At 33.3% G+C, this 26,125-nt stretch overlaps 1 protein-coding gene across 1 annotated transcript in view; it reads left to right on the top strand.

The window, feature by feature from the left end:
* The first annotated feature begins 4,004 nt into the window (after window positions 1-4,004).
* Window positions 4,005-26,125, top strand: part of LOC108771541 (interleukin-1 receptor accessory protein-like 1) — a 47,262-nt gene continuing 25,141 nt past the window's right edge. Inside the window, exons 1-2 of the mRNA XM_018536856.1 lie at window positions 4,005-4,041; window positions 4,173-4,386. Of these exons, the coding sequence (XP_018392358.1) occupies window positions 4,005-4,041; window positions 4,173-4,386 (251 nt within the window). The remainder of the gene's footprint in view (window positions 4,042-4,172; window positions 4,387-26,125) is intronic.

Genomic DNA, 26,125 nt, shown 5'->3' with positions numbered 1-26,125 from the left:
TTTAATTACATTCAGTAATACTTCAGTTACTGTCAAATATTAAAGGAATTTAGCATATTTTATTTGTCTGGTCATTATTTCTTTAATACCAGTATGTAACAGCTGCTGCGATAGATTCTATTAAAGCTTCACATAGTTCATTACCGCTTCATCAACTTGATCAAATTTTTGTTAAGACTAAACTGATTTTTGATCGCTCAAAATATTTAGATAACTCTTGAAAGATGCTTCATTTTTTTACGGCACATAAATCAAATTGTCTTTTAAAATTTTTGAAGTATTTATCCAAAAAGCTTTTATCATCATGTATGTACATTGTTAACCTAATCTGCCTTAAGTTCGCTATTTTGAGTAACTCTGTGACTATCAGTCGTGTTATTTAACGATTGCCAATTTATCATGCTTCTAAGACGTGGTGTATCGATCAAGTTAGGTTAGGTTCCGTCAATATTTTATCTGGATAACCTAATGGAACCATAGAGGCTTACGCGAACGACGACGAGGCCGTTAGGTGAGCACAAATTGGCCGGTTTCCGATAAATATCGACGTGGGCGTAAAGCTGCAAGAGCTTTACGAGATTAATAGTCTTGCTCGGCCGCCATGACGAGCCAACGAGTCACCGCCATCTTGGAAAATCGCCATCGCGAATATATAGTTACCTGTGTTACAGAGTATTCTTGCAACCTCCGCTTTCGTTTGGCGAACCTAACTGAGTGCAACCTAGCTTCTCACGAAATTACCTATCCTACCGCAAGGTATAATTAAATCGTTACAGCAGCCTTGCCGCGAGGATCAACTCTGGAAAATGGCGACCGCTTTGAAGGCGCTCACGGCAATTCGCCGAATTTAGCGGCGCTCCAAGTCCTCGTCGTGATTCGATTATACGATATTAATTGCGAACCTAGGCGAACATATTCAAGCACCCTTTACTTCCCGACTAATGGAACTTGTCTTCCACTCTTTGAAGAAAACGTTAACTTGTTCACTTCGCGTTCACGCTTATAAGTTAAGTTAGGCGACGCAACCATGAAGTGGTTCTTCTCTCAACTTATCTGCATCTTATTTTGTAATACAAACTTTGAGATCATAAAGAGAGAAAGATGGTGTGTGAAAGAGAGAAAAAGAATTTAAAAAGAATTTTTTAATTTTTTTTAAATTTTTGTATGTGAAATCGTATCTATTTTTTCTTTTAAATACCTTCTGCTGATTACTAGAAAAATTATTTTTAAATTGTTATAGCGTAGATATGTTTAGAAATCGGAAGAAGTAAACTGATAACGGAATCGCCATGTTAACTTTAACCTAATCCTAACTTGATCTGACCTATATTACTGGCGGATGTTTGCGTTTATAGTAATGGTGGCAGGTAATGAATGCGCGGCCTATGTATCATAATTTCGACAGTTAGCAGTTTGTTTGTATCCGAATATCCGGCTGGCCGGATGCGGTAAGGTGCGCTGAGACGCATAATCGGCCGGATCGTTCGATGCGCCGCGCTTTTTCGAAATGAAGTCGAAACTTCCCCGTGCACCTGTTCGTGTCAGAGATATTCAAATAACGATAGGTGCGATGAATGGAACATCAAGATAAAACTCGAGGACATTAAATGAATCAATAAAAACTGTTTGAGTACCGTACGTTAAATTCGTCTATTGATCACGAAAATGATATATCCTTTCTATTGGTGCTTTTTTATTGTTAGGAATTAAAATTTTATATATCTGTTGTATTTAAAAAATTAGTCTAAGGAAATTGTATCAATTCTATTTTTTTATAAGTTACACAAAAAAATATTGCTAAATCTTAATACATATTTATTTTATAGCACTAAGTAAATGTTTACTCATTAAAAAAATAATAGTTAAATAAAATTAATGGTTCTTGTATCAAAAATAAATATATATTTACATTTTGTAAATATTTTTACTTAGAATTTATTTATTTAATATTTTTTATGTTTACTAAATTTTAATATTTTTTTAATGTAGCACAAGTCTCATGCATTTATTGTATTAAAAAAATTAATCTTATGAAACTACACAAATTTTACTTAGTTACAAGTGTAGTTAATGTATCGAAAAAAATTATGTAGCATCAACTATAAAGTGAAAACCTGAGAAGTATAAATGTATCTTTATATTGTACATTATATTGTTGCGAGTATATATGCGAGGAGGATATTACCGAAATTAAGACTTCACTGCAGCTCGGAGACTCATTTATCTCGGAAATAAGTAAGTATAATTAAAAAATACATTTCCCAAGTTGATTTGCGAGCAAACTTCTCATTTAAATTTCTGAATAACGCGAAACGTAAATTTATGAGCACTGTGTATTGATTTTACGCGAATTCACTGTGAATTTCAGAATATTCTATAATATAAAGCCTCTACATTTGCGGCACTCTGATATCATACCGGACGGTTAATAAACGCAAAACATTCAAAATAGCAATAATTCAAATGGCATCGAGTGTTGATCATTCAACATCGCCATCCATCAATTTTAATCAACAGTAATCGATAAGCGTAGCACGCGCCCTTTTCACATGCGCGCACATTTTCGATTAATAGACGGTTGTTTAATTCTGCGTTTTTCGCGCATCAGTGCTGATTGAATTACCCATCCGGGCGTCCTGAACGCACTGTCTCTATTTCCTCTCTCTCGCCGTTCCGACTCAACGACCTGTGACCTTCCGCCATCCACCATCCACTATCCGCCGGCTTCTTTCATTCGATGCCCTCGATGTCTACACACTCCCGTGCACTTCGATGCCGCGCTCTACAGCGCGTTTCAAAGGCCGCCCGATGCATCCAGCTAATTAAATTAATTAATCGAATGTCTGTCTATCACCATCTCTGGTAGAAGTAATGAAAATTACGATACTTTTAAAGCATTTCAAGGAGTTTATTACTACTAATTAAAATTTAAAGCGAAATATTTCATTACCATTTGGTATCAAAGAATTTGAAGGAATGCGAGAAATAACTTCGCCATTGAAATATCCGCTTAAGTGTTAATTTAGATTTTATTTTATCGATTAATATATACTGTCTGTTTCAAAAATTTCCGAACTTTTGTCTATAGGCTAAATAATTAAAGCTATCTATTAAAGTAGTATAAAATTATTTTCTAAAATTATTTCCTAACATTTGATTTCTAACTTTCTAGAGTTATATTTCTTTGTGCTGTATTATTTATATGTGATGTCAAAAATGAGAGTACATTTTGACTTAAAGAGAAAAATAATGGAACATAGAATGAACACAGCCCTAAAAGGTGTCTTAGTGTTTGACCATCCACCGTATTTATATAGTTTTCTTTTGCGACTATTTTCCTTTTTTAAAGTTAAAAATGAAACTGAAAAAACATTTTAACACAATTTCGAAAATTATGAGATACGGAAAGTTTCGACCGAGGTCATTTCTCGCATTTTAAAAAAAGTTTAGGAATGTTAGGAATGTTTCTAGAAATTTTACGATCGTAAGTATTATTTCAGATAGAATGCATTTGGAATAATTAATAAATAAAATTACAAATATTATAAGAAATTAAATTTTTAGATAAAGTTTGGAAACTTTCAAAACAGATTGTATACATAATATTAAATATTTAAAGATTATAAAGGCTGACAATTTTATGTTAACAATATTATGTTTATGAGAGAAATTATTTTTCAAACTAATTACTTTTAAGTCGGTTCTTTAGTGGATCCATAAAGATTCGTGACAGATAGATGGTTTTTACGACTTCTTTGGAGCGAGATGGAAAGACACTGTCGAAAAGTGTTTTCGCATTAAATATGAACACGCGGAGGATGAAGCGTGGCACAATAAATGGCGGAGGAGTATATCATGATAATGCAGGCCACTCGTAATTCATAGCAATAGCGCGGTGCGGGAATCGCGGTAATGCGAGGCGATATTAAAGTGATTTTCATTTTTCGTAAGATTCATTATGTCTGCCACGTTAAGGAGCGTCGTTAATCATCGGGTGCTATTAAATGCCGCCGAAGATAAGACGACCGATTCCTGAAGAACGTATATACTAACTAACGTGCAGATTACCGCGCGTTAATGTATACGTAACTTATACTATGTCGAAGGTTATACATCCACGTGCTTATAAATTTTATAATTTAAATTTATCGTAGATGTAATCTGAATTTCAGATGAGGAGTCCGGGGTCTACACGGGAAAACCTTTACCCACTTACAGACCGACCTCGCAGTTGGTACCTCTAGGAGGTACAGCGAGGCTCTTCTGCGAAGCTTACCTGGGTAAGGTTGACTTGCCCGACGCCAAGAATTCCGTTACCTGGTCGAAAAGTGATAGCAACGTGACACTGCCCAGTCACGGTAGGATAGCACAGCACAGGGTGTCCCGGTAAGTTGAGAATAATTACAAAAAAAACACGTTTTTAACCGATAAATCACATTAAACATATTTAAATAATTTAAAAATTCGAAAAAAAATAGATATAATATTTATAATATATATAAAAAAATGAAAAAAAAGTTATTTAAGAAACTAAATGGAGGAAAGGAATGCGATTATGGAATAAGTGGGGAATTACGGAATACTGCGATATCTTGTATAGTTTATGCTGCATTCGGGAACAATTGTTATAATTATTTCTTCACAATCTACTTAGATAGTATATAACATGATCATTGTGGATCATTAGTGTTCACTGCATTGTCTTGAAAATCGAAATTTTAATTTTTGCAGGTAATAGACAGTTTTACAAATGTGTACGATCAAAAAAATATCATTCTTTAAAAAAATAATTACTTAATTTATTTTCTTTCTTTAAGAAACGATTATCTTTAATAATAATCTCAAAGTATACTTATTATAAATTTGAGAAGGGATCATTATTATGTACTCACAACGATTTTAAACTGATCTATTTTGCAAAAAATTCCCATATAGAATTTTACAATCGGCTCAGTATTGGGTCAGTATTGATTGCCATGATAGTGGCGCAGTTCTGGCTAAGTACTGGATCATAACTTGGTAATACTGGTAGATTGATACTGGCCCAATCATTTTAGGCAGTCATTTGCCAGTGATGGTCCAGTACTGACTAACAGAATCTTAGCCGTCAGTTGACAGTTGTAGCGTTGGTTTCGTTGTAACTGCGCTGACGATCCTGTATGTTGAGTTTTCTAATTAAAAGGAGTTATTTTATCTTGATTTTTTGGTAAAGAATCTTCTTTTTTTTTTTAATTAGAAGGGTAATTTTTAAAAGCGATCTTTTCACAAGAAATCGAATTTTAACGAATCGATCCAGAGATCGTATATACCTATTCTTGCCAAGCTGTATCGGACGCTTCATCATGTTTGTCGTCTTGTGCGCGGAAGTTACTCTATTTCTCCTCCCCTCGTAACTCAATTTTCCCGGCGATGCGACCGTCACGGCGCATCGCCACGGTAAACACGATGAAACCACCGACTCAACAATACACGTCGCCGATGAGGCCCGCCCCGCCGCACCGCGGCACTGGCATTATAGCGAAATTACTCCCCCGTACTCGCCGTCCAGGATACGCGAGCGACGCGTGCGAGAGCGGACGATTCGCCCTCGAGCGCAATTTTATTCCTCTGGATAATTGGATCCTCGGGGCCGCAGACTCCGAGACGTCGTCTTCGGTTCCCGGCCTCCCTTCGCACGATTCACGATTATCCCATCATCTCGGTATTCCCCGATTTCCTCGCGAGATTCGTCGGAGCCGAGATCGTTGCGAGGAAACCCTACCAATTCGGAGATTTCGATTTTAATTGTGTTCTGTGCGTTCACTTTGTTATTTTGATGAAATCTTGCACACATCTGGGAAGCGTATAAGGATCTAGGTATTTTCGAATGATGTTAAGAGATAGTGGATGAAGTTTTGAGACAGAAATAAAATGAACGGAAGATTAAAATATTTTGAGAATAATTTTTCTCCTCTTAAAATACAACATTGTTTATATTTAATTTTGATAAGTTTGATATAATAAATAATAAATTAATGAAATATGACTGATCTCTAATGAGTAATAGGATATTAGATTATCCCATTTTTTTGTAAAACTTATGAAAATAATCTTTTTTTGGAACTGAAACTTTATTTATGTTTACCTTTCAAACTTTTTTTATTTAAGCACTAAACACAAATAAAATAAGAATACATTAGTAATACTTGATATTAATTTATTTGGATAATAAAGGTAATATTTTGATATTTAGAATTGATATTTAGAAAAAAAATATGATTTATGATTAAGGATTGCATTTTATGTCAATGTTATATTATGTTATATTATTTTTTTATCATGAAAAATTGTGTATATATATTATAGTTCAAAGTCAGAGATTGGGAAATAAATAAAAAAAAAATGATATTTGAGATATATATGTATATATAAAGTTTAGATCGTTCGATATCGCGAAATTTTTGAAGAGGATTTTTTTCTTAAATAAAACTTTTATTTAGCTCTTTGATGAGTTTAAATAATAAGCGAATAAGACGAGACCGATTTAATAATTACTTCTCCGGAACATCCGATGTTGCGAAAAACATAAGACCCGACGGGGGACATGTCTTGTTTTTGGAATCCGTGAGACACAATAAGAATTTGTCGTAACATCCCGCGGCGGTGTGTGTCGGGTAACGTAATGGAATCCCCGAAGAATACGTGTTCGCGAAACGAGCGCATTCGTCTCTCAAGACGAGTAAGGGAGAGAGATACTACCCCGAATTCCCGGAGCGCGAACGAACCGCGACGCGTCTCTTAATTAGTGGTCGGATTCGCTCTCTGTACATCTCGCCCTTGCGCACCCACCCGAACGTCGTTGTTCGTGTAAACTAGACTTTACATCAGCGGCGAGCCGGTGGTCCGCGCCGCGGCACAGGGGAAATTGAGTTAAGCCGGAAGGGCCGAAGGTAGAGTCTGGGAAAGAGGACAGAGTGAGATTTATCTTAACAATAACCCTTCAGGCGCACGGCGTCGTGCGGGCGTCTTCTAAAAATAATGCGAAAGGTGTGGAGAGCGGTGAGCGCGAAACGGAACTCCGAAGTTTATTATCCTGAGAATAAGGAACGTTACGCGAGATGTTCTTTTTTCTTTTGAAAGTCCAGTTTTGAAAAACATGAGTTAAAGCTTCTTTTACAGATTTTCGTCTTCTTTTTATTTTCTTTATTTTTTAAGTACAGCCTTGGCTGTAAGTATAATGTATCCTCAATTTATTGTATTTTGTTGAAAAGAAACTAACAAAATCGTAAGGAAAACTAACAAAATATTAAAATTATTACAAAAATAAATATTATTTTTTAAATATTTTTTAAAATAATCGTTTTTTGTTAGTTATAGTTTACATCAATCTGTGGGAGTGATTTTACTTTTAGCCAAGAGTATACAATGCTTAGGTACACTATTTTTATAAATTAATTAATAGAAGTTTGATCGTTTTATTATAATTACATAAATGTTTTTATTGAAAGTGATGCGAGTCTATTTTCAATAATTTATTTTAAACTGCATACGCTCTTAAGCAATAGCTATATTGTATATTTATATATCAAATAGATATAATTTGTCTTTTTTAATAATTTATTATTGCTATTATTAATATTTTTTGGCATATGTCACAGTAATCCTCGAAATGTTATCGTGTATGAGAAACAATTTTATTCTTAGAACAAATGTTCACAAATAAATAATAATCAACTTTAAGCAGTTGATAAATTAAATTACATTTTTACTTTTATTTTCAATTTACCTCGATTTAATCAAGTCGTCTCACTTTCAACTTTAAATGCTTGAAGAAATTGTTTTATGAAAAAATATTTCAGATTATCTTTTATCTTAAAAGAAGCTTATCTTTTGATGAAGAATTAATAAAAGGTGATTGTTTTTATACGTATCCATTTCAAAGTTATCCTCGTTTTATTCCTCTAAGAAAGATGAAGGGAGATCAATCTTAACATTAATTTAAAGATTCTTGAAACCTAAGAAATTTGAGACAAGGACGATTAAAATTAATTACGTAAAATAAGTGTCTAGTTAGTGGAGACGATCCAATAATTAATTGACGAAATGACAAAAATTATAAATATTAAGCTTTTAATGATATGTACGATTTAAAAAAAAAACATTATTAAATTCATTAATTTATTATTAAATTATTATTAAACTTTTGTGAACAACGAATTTTATAGAGTCGTACATATCACTGAAAGGACGATATTTAAATTTGTTCTTTTTTCGCCTAAAAAATTAGATCATGTTTATTAATTGTCTATATTAATGTCTGTTTTAACGTACATTAGTTTTATTCTTGAATCAACTTACTCTTTCTTTTTTTCTAATTTTTAGAAGTAGAAAAAGTTAAAGAATCAGTTAAACCAAGAAAACGCGTACAATAATCTTACAATTAGTTCTTGAGATGTTAATTATTAAATAACTAATAATTATTAAATATTAAATAACAGTTTATGCTGGCCATATTGTATAAAGATTGACGAAAAACAGAAATTGTATCTCTTTCTGTTAACTAAATGTTCGAAATGCGCAGTGAAAAATGAAAATTATAGATAACGGATTTCCATAAATTGTAATATTGCTGTAGTAAAATTAGAATCCGACCGAAAATCTGGTTTTGGTTTCGATTACGGACAGATTCAGCTAAAAATCGAAATTTCGGTTAGATTTCAGTTTCAGCTGAAATTGGAATAGAGTTTCGCGACGTAGCCAAAACTAATCAAGTCGTAATATAATTTTAAATTTAGTCTAATGTGAAACATATTTATTTTCTTCTTGGTATTATACACTGGAAAAGATTTATTAAATATTTATTATATCTTAATGTATGATAAATATATATTTTAAATATTTGTTTGTATAAACATTTATTTATAATAAATAAATATTTACTCATTGAAAAAATCGTAGTTAAATTAAATTAATGGTTCTTGTGTCAAATAAATATATATTAACATTTGATAAATGTTTACTTACAGATATTCAAAGAAATATTAAAGATATATTTTTAATTTCTTTTTCAGAGTGTGTGTATGATATGCGTTTGTATACACACACACGGCCTTTTTATTTAAGATTCTCATAAAAGTTTCGATTTCGGCCGAAATGGACATATAACTGAATATTTGTTTTTGATTTCACTCGAAATTAAAAGAAATCGTTTCGGTCAGACTCTAATTAAAATGTCTTATCAGTTGTATAATCAGAGATGGAAATATATACGACGTTTAAAATTGAGTTTATAGTATATCAAAAAATTAACAGACAGAAATACAATTCTCGAGCAATATGTCGCTTTGAACTCGTTCCACATAAAAACGAAGAATAAATAAAAATTGGAAGATGAATGTTAAAAGCAGGATGGAAATTTATAAATGAAATGAAAGATTAAAGTTTTTATTTATATTTATATAAGATTTATAATTCATTCTATTTTCCATTTGCCAGTACTTACTTTTCTCTCTCATCTCCTATATTTCTCGGTTTTATATTATAAACCAAATCGAAAGCATTTCATCTATTTATTTCTGTAGAAATCGTACAGAATCGGGCGACGCGACACGTTCCAGGATTAATTTTGCTCGTTGCGCAAGAGCGAATCGAAATTCCGCGTTCTTGAGGAACTTGACGGAATTGATGACGCCCATTGTCTTAAGATAAGGACTCGAATTAACTTACAAGGAGGGTGAGTACACGTCCGGAAAGTGGAAACGAGGGTGTGTTCGGAAATGACGGGGCGACTGACGAAGTACAAGAAGGGTTCGCGAATTTCGAGGATCCGCGCGCACAAGAGGTCGGATTATTAAATTTAATTAACACCCGTGAAACGGCGTTCTCTCGACGATGACGCAGTCGTTGAAACAAAGCGCCGGGGAATACGTTTATTGGCGATAGGTACGTTATCAGCGTCTTTTTTTATAATATTGTAAGGAATATCTTTAGTTGAACAAATAAAACGATCGATATGCTTTGGAACGGAAGTGGACAGAATTCGCGATTATTTTCGTGAAGATAAATTTATCGTTGAAACAATGGGAATTATACTGGTCAACAGAGATTCGATAACATTGGTAAAACACAAATATGTTTTCTATTTCCTTGTTGACTCTTTTATGTTTGATATTCCAAAAAGTTAAAATATAATATAATTTTGTGTAATCATATAAAGGACTGGCTTTTTAAAAATCTAAATATATGGCGAGTTCTTCTCGTGGATATGATATAAATGCATTAAATGAATTATGTTATGCGTGCGACTGTTTATTTATGAAATCATAAAATAAATTGCTCAAAAAGCTTTGAAGAAAGTTTTATGGTTTTTATTTGGGTTGTCAAGCTGAAAATCAGGATAAAAGTTGGGCTCTTTATGTGTGTTGTTTACTTTGTTACATATGGAAAATAAAACAGGTATTAAAAATTACGACCTGATAAATATTTCAATAACAAAAAGATTGTTTATGCTCTAGAGTTTTTTATTGATGTTTTTATATTTGACGAGTGAAAAGAATTAATCACACACATCACCTTATTTGATTTGTGTTACAAAAAATTTGTTAGTGTTTACTAGTGTTATTTAATCAATTCATCGTTTACACTTACAGTTTTGAGACCTTACAAGAAAAGTACAATAAGTAATATACACAAATTTCGCCCAACTTATAATTCTTATGCGGTGCGTCCTATGGGCTTTCTACATGTGCGATTACCTAAGTTACTTACTTCAAGTCTTTTCTGTGAAAAATTGCAATCGAACGTGAGAAAAATTATCGACTATGATTGATCAATTTGTCAGAACTTAAGATTTAGAGGTTTATTCTTAACGAATATAGCTGTAGCGTTACAATGTCTTTGCGTAGCTTTTTTTTATCATGAACAAAACCTACGTAATGATCTACATTGTAATGTTACAGTTACAATTTTTTAAAATTACAGAATAAGTCTCTTGAATCTTAATAATGGCTTATTGTAGAAAACTTACTATAGTTACGATTACTGAAAATATATATACCATACTACACTATATATCCAGATAGGTCTAAGTTCCGAAATACAATAGGTGTAGGAAATCTTAAGCCATAAGAAATCAACCAATCATAATCGATTCTCCTCCAATTTGACTGGTCAATATCTTACAGCTTAGGGCAGTATTCCTAACCCATTCTTATTTTAAGACCGTCTTAAGTCGTGTCTTAAGTTTTCGGTGTTTATAATCAAATTTTATATTTAAGGCTGTCTTAAGTACAATCTTAAGATGTCATGAATCAGAGACTTGTATTGGTATCTTAAGATATTACTTAAGATGATCTTAAAATAAGAAAAATGGACTATAAATACCAGCTCTCTGATTGGTTTATGACATCTAAGATGGTCTTAAGTAGGAATAAAAAATTCAACTACGAATATCTACTGATCATAAAGCTTACTTATAGTTTCGGGACTTAATCGCACGTTTGACACAAATGCGTTAGGTATCGCGTTTCTCATGAAGGCGAGCAGACGTATCATAGGGAAATTTCGGAATTGTCCCACAAGCCAGTTCTCCAATTAGTAGCCACGTCCGGTGTCCCGGATTGTCCTTCTCTTCCTCCCTCTTACCCGTTCTCTCATCATTGGTGTCGCTGCGTCGAGGTGCAACGCAGGTAGATGTAACTGGAGACTGGCCGGAGGCAACATTACGACGTTTATGACAGCCGAATGGAGCGACACGCATATGCATGTTGCATGACCGCGCCATATGGAGACAATGTAGCATGATTAAACAGTCACGCGATGTGCAAACTGCAGCCCCCTGTGTTCGACAGGGCGCAGTTAGTTGCAACCGAAACTACTGGGCAGCGTCGACCGGCCTGTTTGCGAAACGCAAGCAATCGTGTGTCTTTAAACGCGAGCTTTCCCCATTTACAACTGAGAGCACACAAATGGAGGAAAATTAACGTAAAATAAAACCGAGTGAGAACGGAAAGAAAGTCTGGAAATAAATGCACACTACCAAAAAAAAAAGATTTGTTAAAACGATTAAAAACTTTACTGATTCAGTAAATCTACAACCGTAATATACGGATGGCCAGTTTTTTACACTGAGAGAAATGTTTTGGTACGCGTAACCATTTATTTTGTTGATGATAGTTATGTAACAAAAACTTTCTTACTTTTTTATTTAAAAATTGTGTTGTTTTCTAATAAAAATTTGAATAACCAAATTTTGATTAGAACAATAATAAATAATTTTTAAATAAACAATAAGGAATAATAAATAATAATAAGACTCTGTAAATATTTTGTTTTATATAGAACAATTAAAGGGCTAAAAGCCAGTTATATAATAAAGAACGTTTAATTCAAAAAAAAAAATAAAAATAATTACAAACGTTTCGACACCGATCGGGTTATTCTCAACGTAAATGTCTTATTATAAAATAATTGGAAATCTACAAAATATATTGCTTCATAGTGGTATTCTCGCTTTATCATATTTTGTGTGTAATAGCATTAATTTTTCTTTGTTAACGGTCACCTTTAGATTATTATTGCGCTATAAATTTTTCAATGATCGATTTTACTTGATTTTAATCGATTGACTTGCAACATTATGATAAGGGGAAGAAAACGAGAATGCTACTTTGAAGCAATATTTTGTAGAAATAAGAAAGTTTTTGTTATTCACACGGAGAAAAAAATATTTATTAATAACTTTTTTACGAAAATCAATCTAATATTTAAATTAAAATTTTTAATAAAATATATGCTAGCTAAAATGGCGCATATTTCTGTAATAAAAAAACTTGTTATTATTTTATTGTAACAAAGAATTAGCTGAATTAGTACACCGATAATTGTTTATATAGAATTCCTTTGTTAAACTATTAAATGTTAAACCATTAAATGTTTTTAGATGTTGAACTCTGTATAGCTATATACATATAGCTTTACTGAATCAATCTATTTTTTTATGGTAGAACCGAGAGGAACATAAAAGGGTATTGAAGAGGGAAATTTTAATGAGAAAAGGATTATAAAAAAAATAATAATCGGATAATAATAAGCAGCATTAAGGATGAACGAAATTTTATTGGACTTTTACGGAAAAGAAATATTCGAAGATTAGTTTTATACGATTGTAGATAATTCAAGAAAAAAAAAACGTATTCTGGCTTATCTCACGGCTGTCTTACTGCTCATTCGTCTTCTTCAATCGGAACAGAGGAAAATTCTCCCGAGAGCCAGGCTGATTGCTAATTTGTCCCCCGATTTAATCGCACCGTCAGTTAGCGAAGCGAAGAAGGCAAGTATTTACATTTTCTTCCTGCGATTATAGCGGATGTGACGTCACAGCGATCCGCTCGTGCAAAAAGGATTATTCGCGCGAGATAATGAATTGCCGCCCTTCGGTTGATGAAATCGTTTCACTATTAAAGTCCTCCCCACCCTACATCCCAAATTAAAAGCGGATTGAAACAGCAGACCGTTTCGCAGAACGACGGATTTAAATACTTTGGAATTCTCGCGTCTCCACAAACTGCATAATATTTTTCGCAATGTAAATTTTAAAATATATTATTTGATATATTTTTTAAACGCTTTTAATTATTATTTAATCAGGAGACACGGCAGTGTCTTGTCGCTATATAATTCACATAACATAAGCAAAAGTATATGAAAATCGAGAAATTTTTAGAGAATATAAAAATTGCAGGATTATAGTGAATATTTTAAAAGCTTAATGATTCGAATCAGAGTCCCGCAAAAGTACAACAATTGATGAATGTCGTGAATATAAATGATTTGAAAATTATCATATTTAAAGGCTTGTCTAAATAAAGAATTGAAAAACTATTCGATATACATCTATTATAAATGTTTTTAAATGTCGAACATTAAAAATTATTGATTATATTGAACAAAAAATTTTGATCAATATTTTATTTCTGAACAAGTAGATAGTTTTTGTAAAGCTCTTTATATTGAAAAAAAAAAAATGTTTTTAAAAAAATCCGTTATATTCTTTCATTCTTAAAAACTCTTTGAATTTCATATATAAGAACGCAAACATGTATAATGTATAGCTATAAAGAATTTAAATATCTTTTTTACAAAATATTAAAATAAATATAACGATGAGACCTCTCTTATTGTTCGTGTATTATAAGTTGGAACAAAAGTTCATATTGCTATTTCATTTGTATCATGTGTTTATAAGTTTGAAAAAACTGATTCACAAAGTTTCTGCTTCTTAACATGATTCTTCTTAACACTGATTGATGATTCTTGTGTATTTTACTCTTGTGTAATTTTTTTGTATTAAAGAAAAATGTTATAAATTTTGTTTAAACTAGTAGTCTTCAAAAATAAGATTTTTAATTTCTCAAAATCTAATTATGAGTGGTGAAGTTTTTTTAATTTTGCACTCCTTTTTAACAAGTAAAAAAATATGTATAAGAATTGTCATTCAGATGTTGAGAAATAAAAGCTTTGCAAATTAGTGTTATCTATCAAAAAAGTGATTCGAAGATCTAAGAATTTAGAAAATTTTAACGATTTCTTTTCCCTCTTAAAGAGCATAGTGAAGATAACATTTAATAATTTGAAAATTTAATGGTCTCAAAGATATTTACTCATAAACACATCCCACAATTGGAAAGTTTTCTTCACGCGACTGATGTCGGGAACGAAGAATTTGACGAGCGGACGACGCGCGTTGAAAGGGGGGCCCCAGTTTCCTTCGAGCGAACGCTCGGTGGCCTGGACGGATAGGAGAGCCAAGCTAACAAAAAAGGACGAAGAAAAGTAAATCGCCGAGTTCCCGTCGTTTCAATTGACATCCCGCCGGTCTGTTCTGCGAAAGCGTTTTCGCCCCGCCGTTGGGCCCCGACGGGCCCCGCCAGGCCTCGATGACGGCGGGGAGCCCTCAGCCGCGCCACGCCTCCGGGGCCCGTCGATTAGCCTTTTTTGCGGAGTCCCACTGCGCCGCGCATTATACACGTAATAACAGCGGGACAAACTCGCGGCCAGGTGAGGCCCCGATTGAGAAAGAGGCAGACGGAGGGGCGACGAGGGAGGGAAAGAGAAACGGCGAGACGGATTATTTTGTGTCGCGGGGGGACGGGCACGAGCTCTCGCGGTTCTCCACTGAGGGCCATCAGGCTCGGATTGCAGTTCGTCTTTGTAACTTCCCAATTCTCAAATGTATATCTAGCGGAACTTCTCTTAATTCCTTCAGACCTGATTAGAATAATGTTAAAAAAAATTCTTTTTTAATTCAATTCATACGATTTTTTAATTCATCAGATCTCAGGTGATGTCGGTAGAATTAAATAATTTCAACGGATAATGTCCTCGATGTAATTATTATGAATGCGGGGATGAAGGGGTTAAATGATCTATCTTTCTAATTTGCACAGTTCGGAACTTAAACTTTGGAAAATTATTAAAAAATTCTTCAAGTAACACACTAAGTCAAAAGAAAGATAAAATGATGATTTTTTATTTCAAAATTTAACTGCTTATTGACATTAAGAATCAAAATATCAAACAGTCATTTTTTATTTTTTGTTGACTTTTGAGTGTTCTTTGGATACCTCTACGCACTTGAATGGATTCTCCTTATTGTTATTTCAATTACAATCAATTCTCTTGGGAGAAATATATTCGAAAACTCGGGAGAATTCCCGGTTGGAGGTTCATGGTATTGCGGAAACGGTCGCAAGTTAATCCCAAGCCACGGTGTAATTCAATTAGGGGCACCGATAATGCCACGGTTTCTGTTGACGCATGCATAATAATGTCAACAAGTATCATAAGTGTCTTTCTCCGGGCCGTTTCTGATATTCCCACGAGCGATCCATTCCTGCAATGACGACGTCGATGACGTCGGCGACGACGACAAGGGCGACGAAGGGAATGGAGCTCCGCGCGAGGCAAGAAACTCCACGGGTATCTTCTCGTCTGTTTCTGCGGTCTCTCCTCGAGGTCCGTCATTACTCTAATGATACCCTCGTGTCTCTTCCCTCGCGCTCCCTCCCGCCCTTCCCTTTGATCGCTCCTTTTTCGTGGGCCGCGCCGGATGGCGCGCCGCCATTTTTAAGTGGTCGGCTGGGTTGCTTTACCAGCGCAAGGGTTACCAGGTAATGGCGATCGGCATGTTTGCGGACGACTCTGCGATCTTGCGAGGAGGAAGGGGAAGGGAAGGGGACTGCGGGAAAGAGAAGACTCCCCGAGATGTGATGCGACGGAGGGATAATGCCGAAGGGATAATGCAGTCGGCTCATTAAACGACGAATGAAACCGTCAAGATGATGCAGCGCGATTCTTTCGACAATCAGCGATCCTTTCCGAGATCAAAGAAGATTTTACGTACACATCGTAAATCGTGATGGCGCCCAATTACTCATTTGCATCTAGAGAACGGATACTTCAAGTTTGCACGCGATATTAACGGGTTAAGCTCACAGTTGAAATTAAATTTGGTGAAAAGGTATCTAAATTTTTTAAGCGAATAAGAGTAGATTTATAAAAAATGAATATAAAAATAAATAAAATTTGTTATTTTCGAAACGTTCCTTTCCGAGGCTTTTTCGAAATCTTAAGGAGAATTGAAGGGAATAACTGAATTGCTTGTTTGAAATATGAAAAGTGAAAAAGTGAAATTTGCCTACTTCTGCGTCGACTCCTCTTTGCACTTTTATTGATTCAGCAAATCTACGTAATATATATATTCCATAAGACAGTCAGTTTTCTATTAAAATAGTAGTTGGATAAAATTAACGGTTATACAAATAATCGTATTTTTTTGTTGTAAAATGACACAGCGTTAATATAGCAAAAATAATTTTCTATAAAAATCAAATCAATATACAGATTCAAATTTTTAACAAAATATGCTAATATGGCACGTACTTTTACTACTATAATAAAGAAAACTGGTTACATTAGCAATTTTTATCCTAATAAAGAATTAGCTGAATTAGCATACTGATGATTGTTTACAGACATAATTTCTTTGTTAAACCATCAAATCTTTTTAGTTGTAGATGTTGGATTCGCGCAGCAAGTTATAACTTTCCTGAATCATTCAACCTATTTTTTCCCGTAAATTTAAAATATAAGATATTATTAAAGATATTATTGATGAAATCTTCGACAGAAAAATTTAATATTTGTTAAAAGTTAAGTCATTCTAGCAAGTAAAAATTACATGTACTTTGAGATAATGTAAAGACAAGTTCGGAAAATACATCAGAAAACTGGAATACACATTTGAAGACGTTTCTCTTTAAGCTTTCAAAAGTCTTCTTCCGTCCCTCAAGATAGACATCTGGTACGTTATCTTTACGTGACAATCTTTTGTAATTTTTTGCATTTTTTTCGCGAAATCACGGGAAACGAGTCCGAATGGTTTTCCAACTCACTTCGCTTCGATCACGCAATTCTTCGTCGCGTCGGTGGGAAGAAAACTGCTGACGCACTTCCGACGCTGTTCCTCATGCTTTCAAAGTGCGAGAGGGAAAGAAGGAGAGGGAGTGAGAAAGATCGCGGAAGAGAGGCGTGAGACACGGTGAAAAGTCCGAGAAATGTCGTCTGGCGCGACATCGATCTCTCGAAAGGTCGGAAAGACGCAGTCGTGTGTATTCGCGTCAACGAAAGCGCCACATAATGAAACCTTATGAGCGTAAGTGCTGTCTGCATTCGCGACGTCTGAAGAATTTGCCGAATTGTCGCGGAGGGACACGGAATGGATATACAGGATGTCTCGACACCCACGGTGGATCGCAGATTGAATTTAGAGTTGAATCTTTCTAATTGTAAGACAAAAGAGACTCGAAATATTTTCCTTATTTTTGATATCTGAAATGCCATCAGAATTGTAAGAATTATGGATGTTGGAATACATCTCGAGACATTATTAAAAATAAAAAAATTTCATGGATTCTTCTATTATTATGTTTGAGTATTTATGTAAATTTATTAAAAATAGTTTTTTGTTAATCGAAAAGTTATTTATTTTTTTGAGTTATTTATTTTGATTGTAACATTATTTAATTAAATTGAATTCTTTTATACGTGTATAAATAAAAATTAATAAATATTTGCGCAAAAATTTATTTGGATCGACTCAATCATTTAAAAGTTATTTACCTAAAACTGCAAAATATGATCATATCGCTGCATAAAGCTATTATAAGCCAAGTTATTCATTGTTTTGTTTTTTGCAGTTGATTTCAGAGCATGTTTATGACAAAAATTTGTCAACTTGTTAGCTAAAATCAGATAATATTTAACTAATATTGGCTTTTTTAGTCAAAGTTATAGAGCACGGACTGCATAAAGCTATTATAAGCCAAGTTATTCATTGTTTTGTTTTTTGCAGTTGATTTCAGAGCATGTTTATGACAATTTGTCAACTTATTAGCTAAAATCAGATAATATTTAACTAATATTGGCTTTTTTAGTCAAAGTTATAGAGCACGGACTGCGCCGCAATCCGTGTGTACAATTAATCGACAAAAATGAGAATGATAGAATGTTGTTTGAGAGAGAGATTGATCGTCTTTACGCTCCCTCTCTTTTATTTTTGTAAATATCGACCATATTAGAGATATACTATTTGTATACCGAAATTCGATATTCATATAATCGATTCTTATATTTGAGGTTGTTTTAAGGCCGTATTAGTATCTTAAGACATTATTTAAAACGATCTTAAAATAAGAACTAATTATAAATACCGGGCTACCTTTGTCTTTAACTAATCATTTGGCTAATATTTTTAGCTGACATTGTACAGCCAAAGCATTCTTAAGTTTAATTAAGGTAAAAACAGAGTTTTGTAAAAATAAGTTTGTTTATAATAAGCCATAGTAATATTACAATATATCAAAGATTAGAACTTAAGTAAAATAAAATTTAATTTAAAACGCTGGGAAGAAGATAAAATTATCTTATATAAAGATAATATAGAAATTTACTCAAATATAATACGAGAATAAATTTTGATCATATTTTATTTACAAATTTTACTTGTTTCTCAATTCGGTTTCTAAAATTTCTATTTTCGAGAAAACGGACGATTTTTGAGACTTCCTATATATACATTGAGATATATTCACCGATTCCAGCTAGCAGAAAGAAATTGAAAAATTCGACGAGCTGACTTGCCCGAGGAAATTTTGACCAAAAGCGTGGAAAATCTGGACCCGTCCTCCTCTTATAGGTAGTTTGCTTTTATTCACGGAACTACTTTTTGATTTTATACATAGTACATATATGTATATGTAGCGTGTGTTTTAGAGAAATGTAATTGTATGGTGATATCGAACACATATTTTGTGTTCGTTAGGACGCTATTGTTAAATTAAGCAAAAATATTTCCTGATTTCTCTTTTGATAAATATTTTATATAAAAATATTCCAGATTTAAATACCGCATTTGTAGGAAGGCTAAAATAAATAGGAATAGTCGTCGAGAAATGTTCTCTTTCACGTCGAGTCGGCAAATACGATACGCTTGACCCGTATAAATTGATATTAATCGCTTCGTGGACTGTTGGCCAATCAGTCGTCATCGGATTATTGATAGTATTCCGATAATAAGATGTGGCGTTTACGTAATGCCATTGATGATTAAATTTATTGTTAAATCGCTCTTGTGTAATTTATTGAACTAATCACTGTCACTGAGAAAATTTATGTGTCTTTCTACTAGAAATTTTACGTTCCCGCGGGAATTTTTTGGCGACTTTCTCGATACCGTGGAATTATCTCAATGCTTCGTAAATTTATGAAATATAAGAAAAGAAATTGACAAATACTAAACTAAACGTTAAAATATGTATTGGACATTCGATAACAGATTTATTATAAAACAGTTTAAGGAAAAATTAGACTTTAACAGTATTTTTATTTAGTTATTATATTTTGTATTTCAAAGTATATTTTGATGGCGAAATGTGCGACTTAGCTTTTATATACGAATGAAACGATTTTGCTCAAGTATGTAATATGAAGTGTATAGTACAATTTTATACGTGAAAGTAATTATAGTATTATAAATTAATTGTTTAGCGAGGTCGCGCTCGATTCTTATTTTCTTTTTTTCAGAAATATAATATGTACAAACACCAAAGAGACGTTCCCTTTTAAATACTTTATTGCAGAGATTGACGAGTTACTATCTCACGAAATTTATTTCACGTTTTAAATTCAGATCTCGATATTTGGGAAACTGGATATTCGTAAAGTTTATTTTTACTATACGTTTCTCCACGAACCATAATACGAACGAGAACTCGATAGGAAACCGATAAGTATTTTTTGTCAGAATTTCATCGAGAGGAGATGCACTGTGCGTCGAAGCGACGAAATCGCGTTTCATGGCTGGACGGCTGGCCTTTTCGCGGCTCGGCAAGCAACAGCTCCGCAATGCCGTTCTCTCGTCGATAACGATAAACCTCTCTTCTAGAAACGGCCTCGAAGAAATTGCGGAACTCGCCACAAACTCCGAGTTATCCCTGTAAGACGGATCGAGTATAATCGAGAAAAGAACGACAGTACAAATCAGTTATTTCAAGTTTTTGGAAAGATGTGATTAAAATCGTTTCATAGCCACTTGCGATTTGTTCATAGCTTAAAATCAGTCAACGACAGTTTAAGATCTTGGCGTAACTTGAGGAAGAAACTAATTCGTCTAATTAATGTGATTTACAATTATTTTCCCAATAAGGCCATAACGTTGCAAAAACGAGAAATTTTAAAGACAAAAGCTAGAAAACATAGATAACTGAAACATATCCGAATTAGAAATAGAAGTCTAAGCTAACGTTTATCAATCTAAATATTATAATATAATAAAAAGTAACCTAATTAGAAATACGGAAATACAGATGACTGAAATATATCTTGATTATAAATTGGAAATACGTTTGATTTCATTAATGCATTTAATCTAAATATTATAATATAACAAAAAATAATCTAGTCATCTAGAGCTCAATTTAATTTCAATTTAAGTAATAGCATATTACAAATTATCTAAATAAATTTCATGTTTGTTAAATACACAGTTGCTGTTGTAAAATTCACAATTATTATAACAAAATAATCAATCAATCAATTTGAAGTGTTCCACAATTTTTGTGAATTAAAAAAGAGACGTATATTTAGAAATGGAAATTTCAGATTCTCCTCCTACATTTTTATCAGGCAGTCCTATCTCCTTTATGTCTCCCCTTATACGTAGTACGATCTTGCGCTTATACGAGAGAAAGTAATTATTTGGTTTTCATCTCGCGCTCGTACCAGCGTCAACAGTCGTGCATCCTCGTGCAGTTACTCTCGTCAAAGTACTCGCGAGCTCTTTGCTCAAGGACAAAGTGCCGTACGTCTTCTCGGGACACCCCGTTACAAATTTCGGTCATAAAGCTCCGCTCGTCTACTAACCCGGTGCCGGTTGTTGGTAGGAGTCGCACGTAATATCGATAACTCATCACCGACCGATCGGTTAAGAACCCCTCGGTAGTAATATGCACTCCACCCCGGGGAAAATGATTAATGACGCGAGTTTATGGGCCTCGCACCCGAGATACCGCTATGGGCTGAGCACCAGAAATTTGTAGCTGCTGCCAAACTTGTCCTGTCTACTTCATCACGCAAACCGCCGGGATGATCCTTATTTATCAAGGAGAAGGTCTCGATCGAGTTGCTCGACGAAGAGGAAGATTCGATCGGCGACGGTCGTAAATTGACCGAACTCTGATTGAATTCTGACGAGGGGAAAGAATAAATTTGCAAAAATTAAGAGTAATTTAATAAATAATAATGTATGAAGCGTAATAATATTTCAATAAGTAATGCTATATAAAATAACAAGAAAAAAAGGAGTTATATTCGATTAGAATAGAAACATAATGTTGGAATATATAATTGAAATAATTAATACAAACTTACAATAAAATATCTAGATACGTTCAATGATTGAAGAGAAAAAATTTTACCCTAAGCTATATATTATATATATTTCAATATAATAAACATTATACATACCTCACAAATAAATTTTGATATTTTCCTCAGTGTATATAGAAACCCTGTATAGTAACATAACAATCCACATGTCAGTAATGGATTATTATTGTGTTCTTGTTGTGTGTTTCTGTCACGAGTTATTCTAGAAACCGGATTTCAAGATGCGTTAAATTGTAGAAGTCACTTTTGACTTGACATCTCTAAAAAAAGAAATTAAATGTAAGTTTTGAGTCGTTACATGTATTGACGGTGTAAAGAGGTGTTAGAGAACTCGATCCTTATTATTATAATCACATATATTTTCCGCGACGTCCCAGGCAACGTGAGACTGATACGTTAAATGGCCCGTGATTCTGCAGGAAAGACATGAATAATAATGTGACAGCGAATTATTGCCGGCAAACGTGACACGCGATGACGTCTGTATAATTACCGATCGATTGGTCATCGTTTGATAACGAGAGCGGAATAATCGTCGGGAACAATTATCAGCGCGTGCGCAGGTTTAATCTTTTCAAGGTCATTCCGAGGGAAAACCGTATAAACCCAATTTGAAATTATGTGATACTTGAAATTTAATACCAAAACATCGATTGAAGAATCGCATATATCGTAAACTGATAGGATCGATGATTTTGGCAGATTTAAAAAAAATACGTAACATCATTATTTATAAATTTACGCGCTGCTGTAATTTATCGATAAAATCAGATATCTTTATGTGAAGATATTGAGGAGTTGCTAATAAACAACTTAAGTTCTTTTTTCTTGCGTTTCTTAATTGATATTGACTGGTATTTGATTTGTACGCAAATAAACGATAGCAATTGCAACTTAATACTACATATATCTATTATTATTACATGTTTAATACATTACCAATAATAAATTAATTTATTGTGAGCCTTTTTGCAATATTCTGCAAAAGGAATAATTTAAGCAACCGGTCGTCTCCAATCATACCCGTAGGTCTTCTTCTAAATCGTACCGTCTTTAAAAGTAACGAATTCATGAATTGAAATATTAAATCTGGCTTAAATTAATTTTTGTAACTGATATATTTTTATTTATAGCAATTATTATTTTTACTATTATATTATTGTTATCAATTATTAGTATTATTAATATAATTTATTACAGTAAAATTTTTAGTGGAGCAATTTATGAATTTAATAGATTTTGTAAAAATATCGGCTTAACCTTTATTATAATTGCAAAAATATATCTATGTTTATATAATAAATATAAAATATTTTATAATAAACCTTCTTGTATGAAGATGTTAAAATTCAGAGTAAAATTGCATGATTACATTATTATCAGTTAAATTGATCGAACATTAACATCCGTTCCTAATTTTTTAAAGTATCGTTAATGCACGAAACGAATAACGAATTAAATTTTTATCTATATAACTTATTTTACATTTGTTTCACATGGTTATTATAAAGCAATAAAGGGGATCAATATTATTCATTCCTATAGTTTCTGTAATTTTAAAAGTCAATATCTCCCAAATGAAACGTTTTCAAGCTAACTTCCAGAGGAAAATTTTGTTTGCTTTGAGATCTTAAATTCATATTTTAAGTTTGGCAGTTTAATTTGGAACACCCTGTAGAATATCGTTACATCGCTATTATACTCCACTCCTGCACTCTTTTACATTTTATATTTTAATATCGCAGCATAGCATGAGGTTCCATCAAATATTACATTAATCGCGAACGACCATGAGAGAGAGAGAAAGAGAGAGAGAGAAATATTTCACACAGATCTCACACGAGAATATTGTTGCAAGAATACGATTCGCGCGATGTAATCGCTAACAATTCGTCCGGTTCGCGTCGCGTCGCGTCAGCAAGGAAATAATCCGCATTGCATTCCGATTTGCATTCGAATGCAATCTGCGTTAATAGAGCCGCGTCGCGCCACCGGGGTCGAGTAATTCATCTCTATCTGCGGCCCGGGATAAGACAAGATTTATGGGAGCGAGTGGCCGTCGATTCGGCCGTATCTACTCACGGCAGCCGGTAATTCGGTCTATCGCCGGACCCCGTCGTCGTCTCTTGAGCTTTGCGAAAGGGCGAAGGGAGAGAACGGGATCCAGGATCCCTTTTTAGGTAGATTGATGGAATAAGTTTATTTATTCCGGAATCGATAGCCTGGCCGGAACACGCGGCGCGACAGCAGACGATATAAGAGGAGCTGAGTACAAACGGGCGGAGATTATTGCGAAAAATGGAGAGCTTATTTTTCCGAGCGAGCTTATTTTTCCACCATGAAAATGGAGATTACGCGTTATAAAGCGCTGCGGGAGAGCTTTGTGTAACACGTAATCTACATCTTTTTTATTAAATGCTGGGTCTAAGACGACTTATTTGCGGAAATAGGTTTTTCGGATTCGTACTTGATAAAACTGATGGAGAATAATAAACAAACGACGCGCGCGCGCACATACACAACGGTAATATATATTATAATATGACATATAATAAAATTGTAAGATAAAAACTATAATATAATAAATATAAACTATAGAGAGATATACATCTCAGTAATATAGATATTTTCAATAATACCTGAATGTAAGAATGGTAGAGTTTTCATGTCTCTGTACCCCTCTTCAGCTTTTTTTTTTATTTTAATACCTTTGTCTTTTTTTTCAATGACTCAAATGTGTCTACGATATTTTTGATCTGCAGGTTTAATTTTATATTTTGGTATTTACTTTTGTGTTTAATCTGCGGGTTTTATAATTTAGTGAAAATGTAGGTTATCATATTAAAAGATGAAATGTATATCCACAGATTAAGAATACCGTAAAATCTGAGTCAATTAAAAGTCGAAAATAAAATAAGGCTAAAGAGACCAAAGTAGCTGTACCATTCAGAGACTTTTGAAAATATTACGATACATATACCTCTCTAATCTTATCTTTATAATTTTGTTTTACGTAATGGTATAATGTATATCATCGCTGTTATTTTTATATGATTCTTCATCAGTTTTCTAAAATAAATGAAATATAATAAATTAGTAATCTGTATTTTTATTAAATCATATTGGTCTCACATTCCTGATATGATTGAAGTTTAGAGGCATTTCTGCCTTTGCTTTGGCGTTTTACTATTCCAACCATGATGGAGAGCAGTACAACTAAAAATTTTGGCAATTTAAGAATGACTCTAGCTTTAGCTTTTATCTTTTCCTCAGCGTTTTTTCCATGTTTATCATCATTGAAGTTGGCTCGAAGTTGAACCGAAACGTACAAATATATTACCTAATATAAAAAAGAAAATTTAAATATATTCGCACTGAAAGAACAATTTTGCTATAAATTCAGCCAGATACAGATATTCTAGTCCAATAAAATAAATAATTTTCCAGATCTGTATCTAGCTAAATTTTTAGATTCTTCAGCAAAATTGCTCTTTTAGTGTGATTAATCATTAATTTGAACTATTTATCGCTGCATCATTAGTCTTTCCATGATTCATAGTTTATTTCTTAGCTTTCATTTACGCTTTGTCAGACTTTTGATCTGTAGTTTTATATCAACATTGTCCACATCTTGATGATAAGACATTTGGCGACGCATATGAGCGCGAGGATATTTAATTAATCAAGACGTCGAACACACACCGGTCTCGTGAAAGGAGGAGAACGTACGTCGTGCCGGTTGTTCAAGAGTTTAATTAAAACTCGGCCAACGTACATCGAACTCGACAATGGGCTTAATGCCGAGTCCCCGTAAAATAAAAAAGAAAAAACGCAGACAAGCGAAATGAAGCACGTGCGACGAAACGCTAGCTCGAGTAGCGATGGGATTGAGGATAAAGCAGCCCAGGTAAACCAAAAAATAAACAATCAGTGATGAGTAAACATTCAATACATATATATTTGCATTCTTAAAAATAATATACCTTTTATATAATTATATAAATTTATTTTTAAATATATAATACATTATTATATTACATTTTAGATTATTAATTATTACATTATATTACACTGTATTGTATTGTATTATATGTATACATTATATTATATTTATTATATTACATTAGAAATCAATAATTTA

Source organism: Cyphomyrmex costatus, unplaced genomic scaffold (genome assembly GCF_001594065.2).
Source record: "Cyphomyrmex costatus isolate MS0001 unplaced genomic scaffold, Ccosl1.0 scaffold160, whole genome shotgun sequence".
Classification (NCBI taxonomy): Eukaryota; Metazoa; Arthropoda; class Insecta; order Hymenoptera; family Formicidae; genus Cyphomyrmex; species Cyphomyrmex costatus.
Note: the sequence above shows the minus strand (reverse complement) of the source record. Positions and strands in the feature narration are given on the sequence as shown.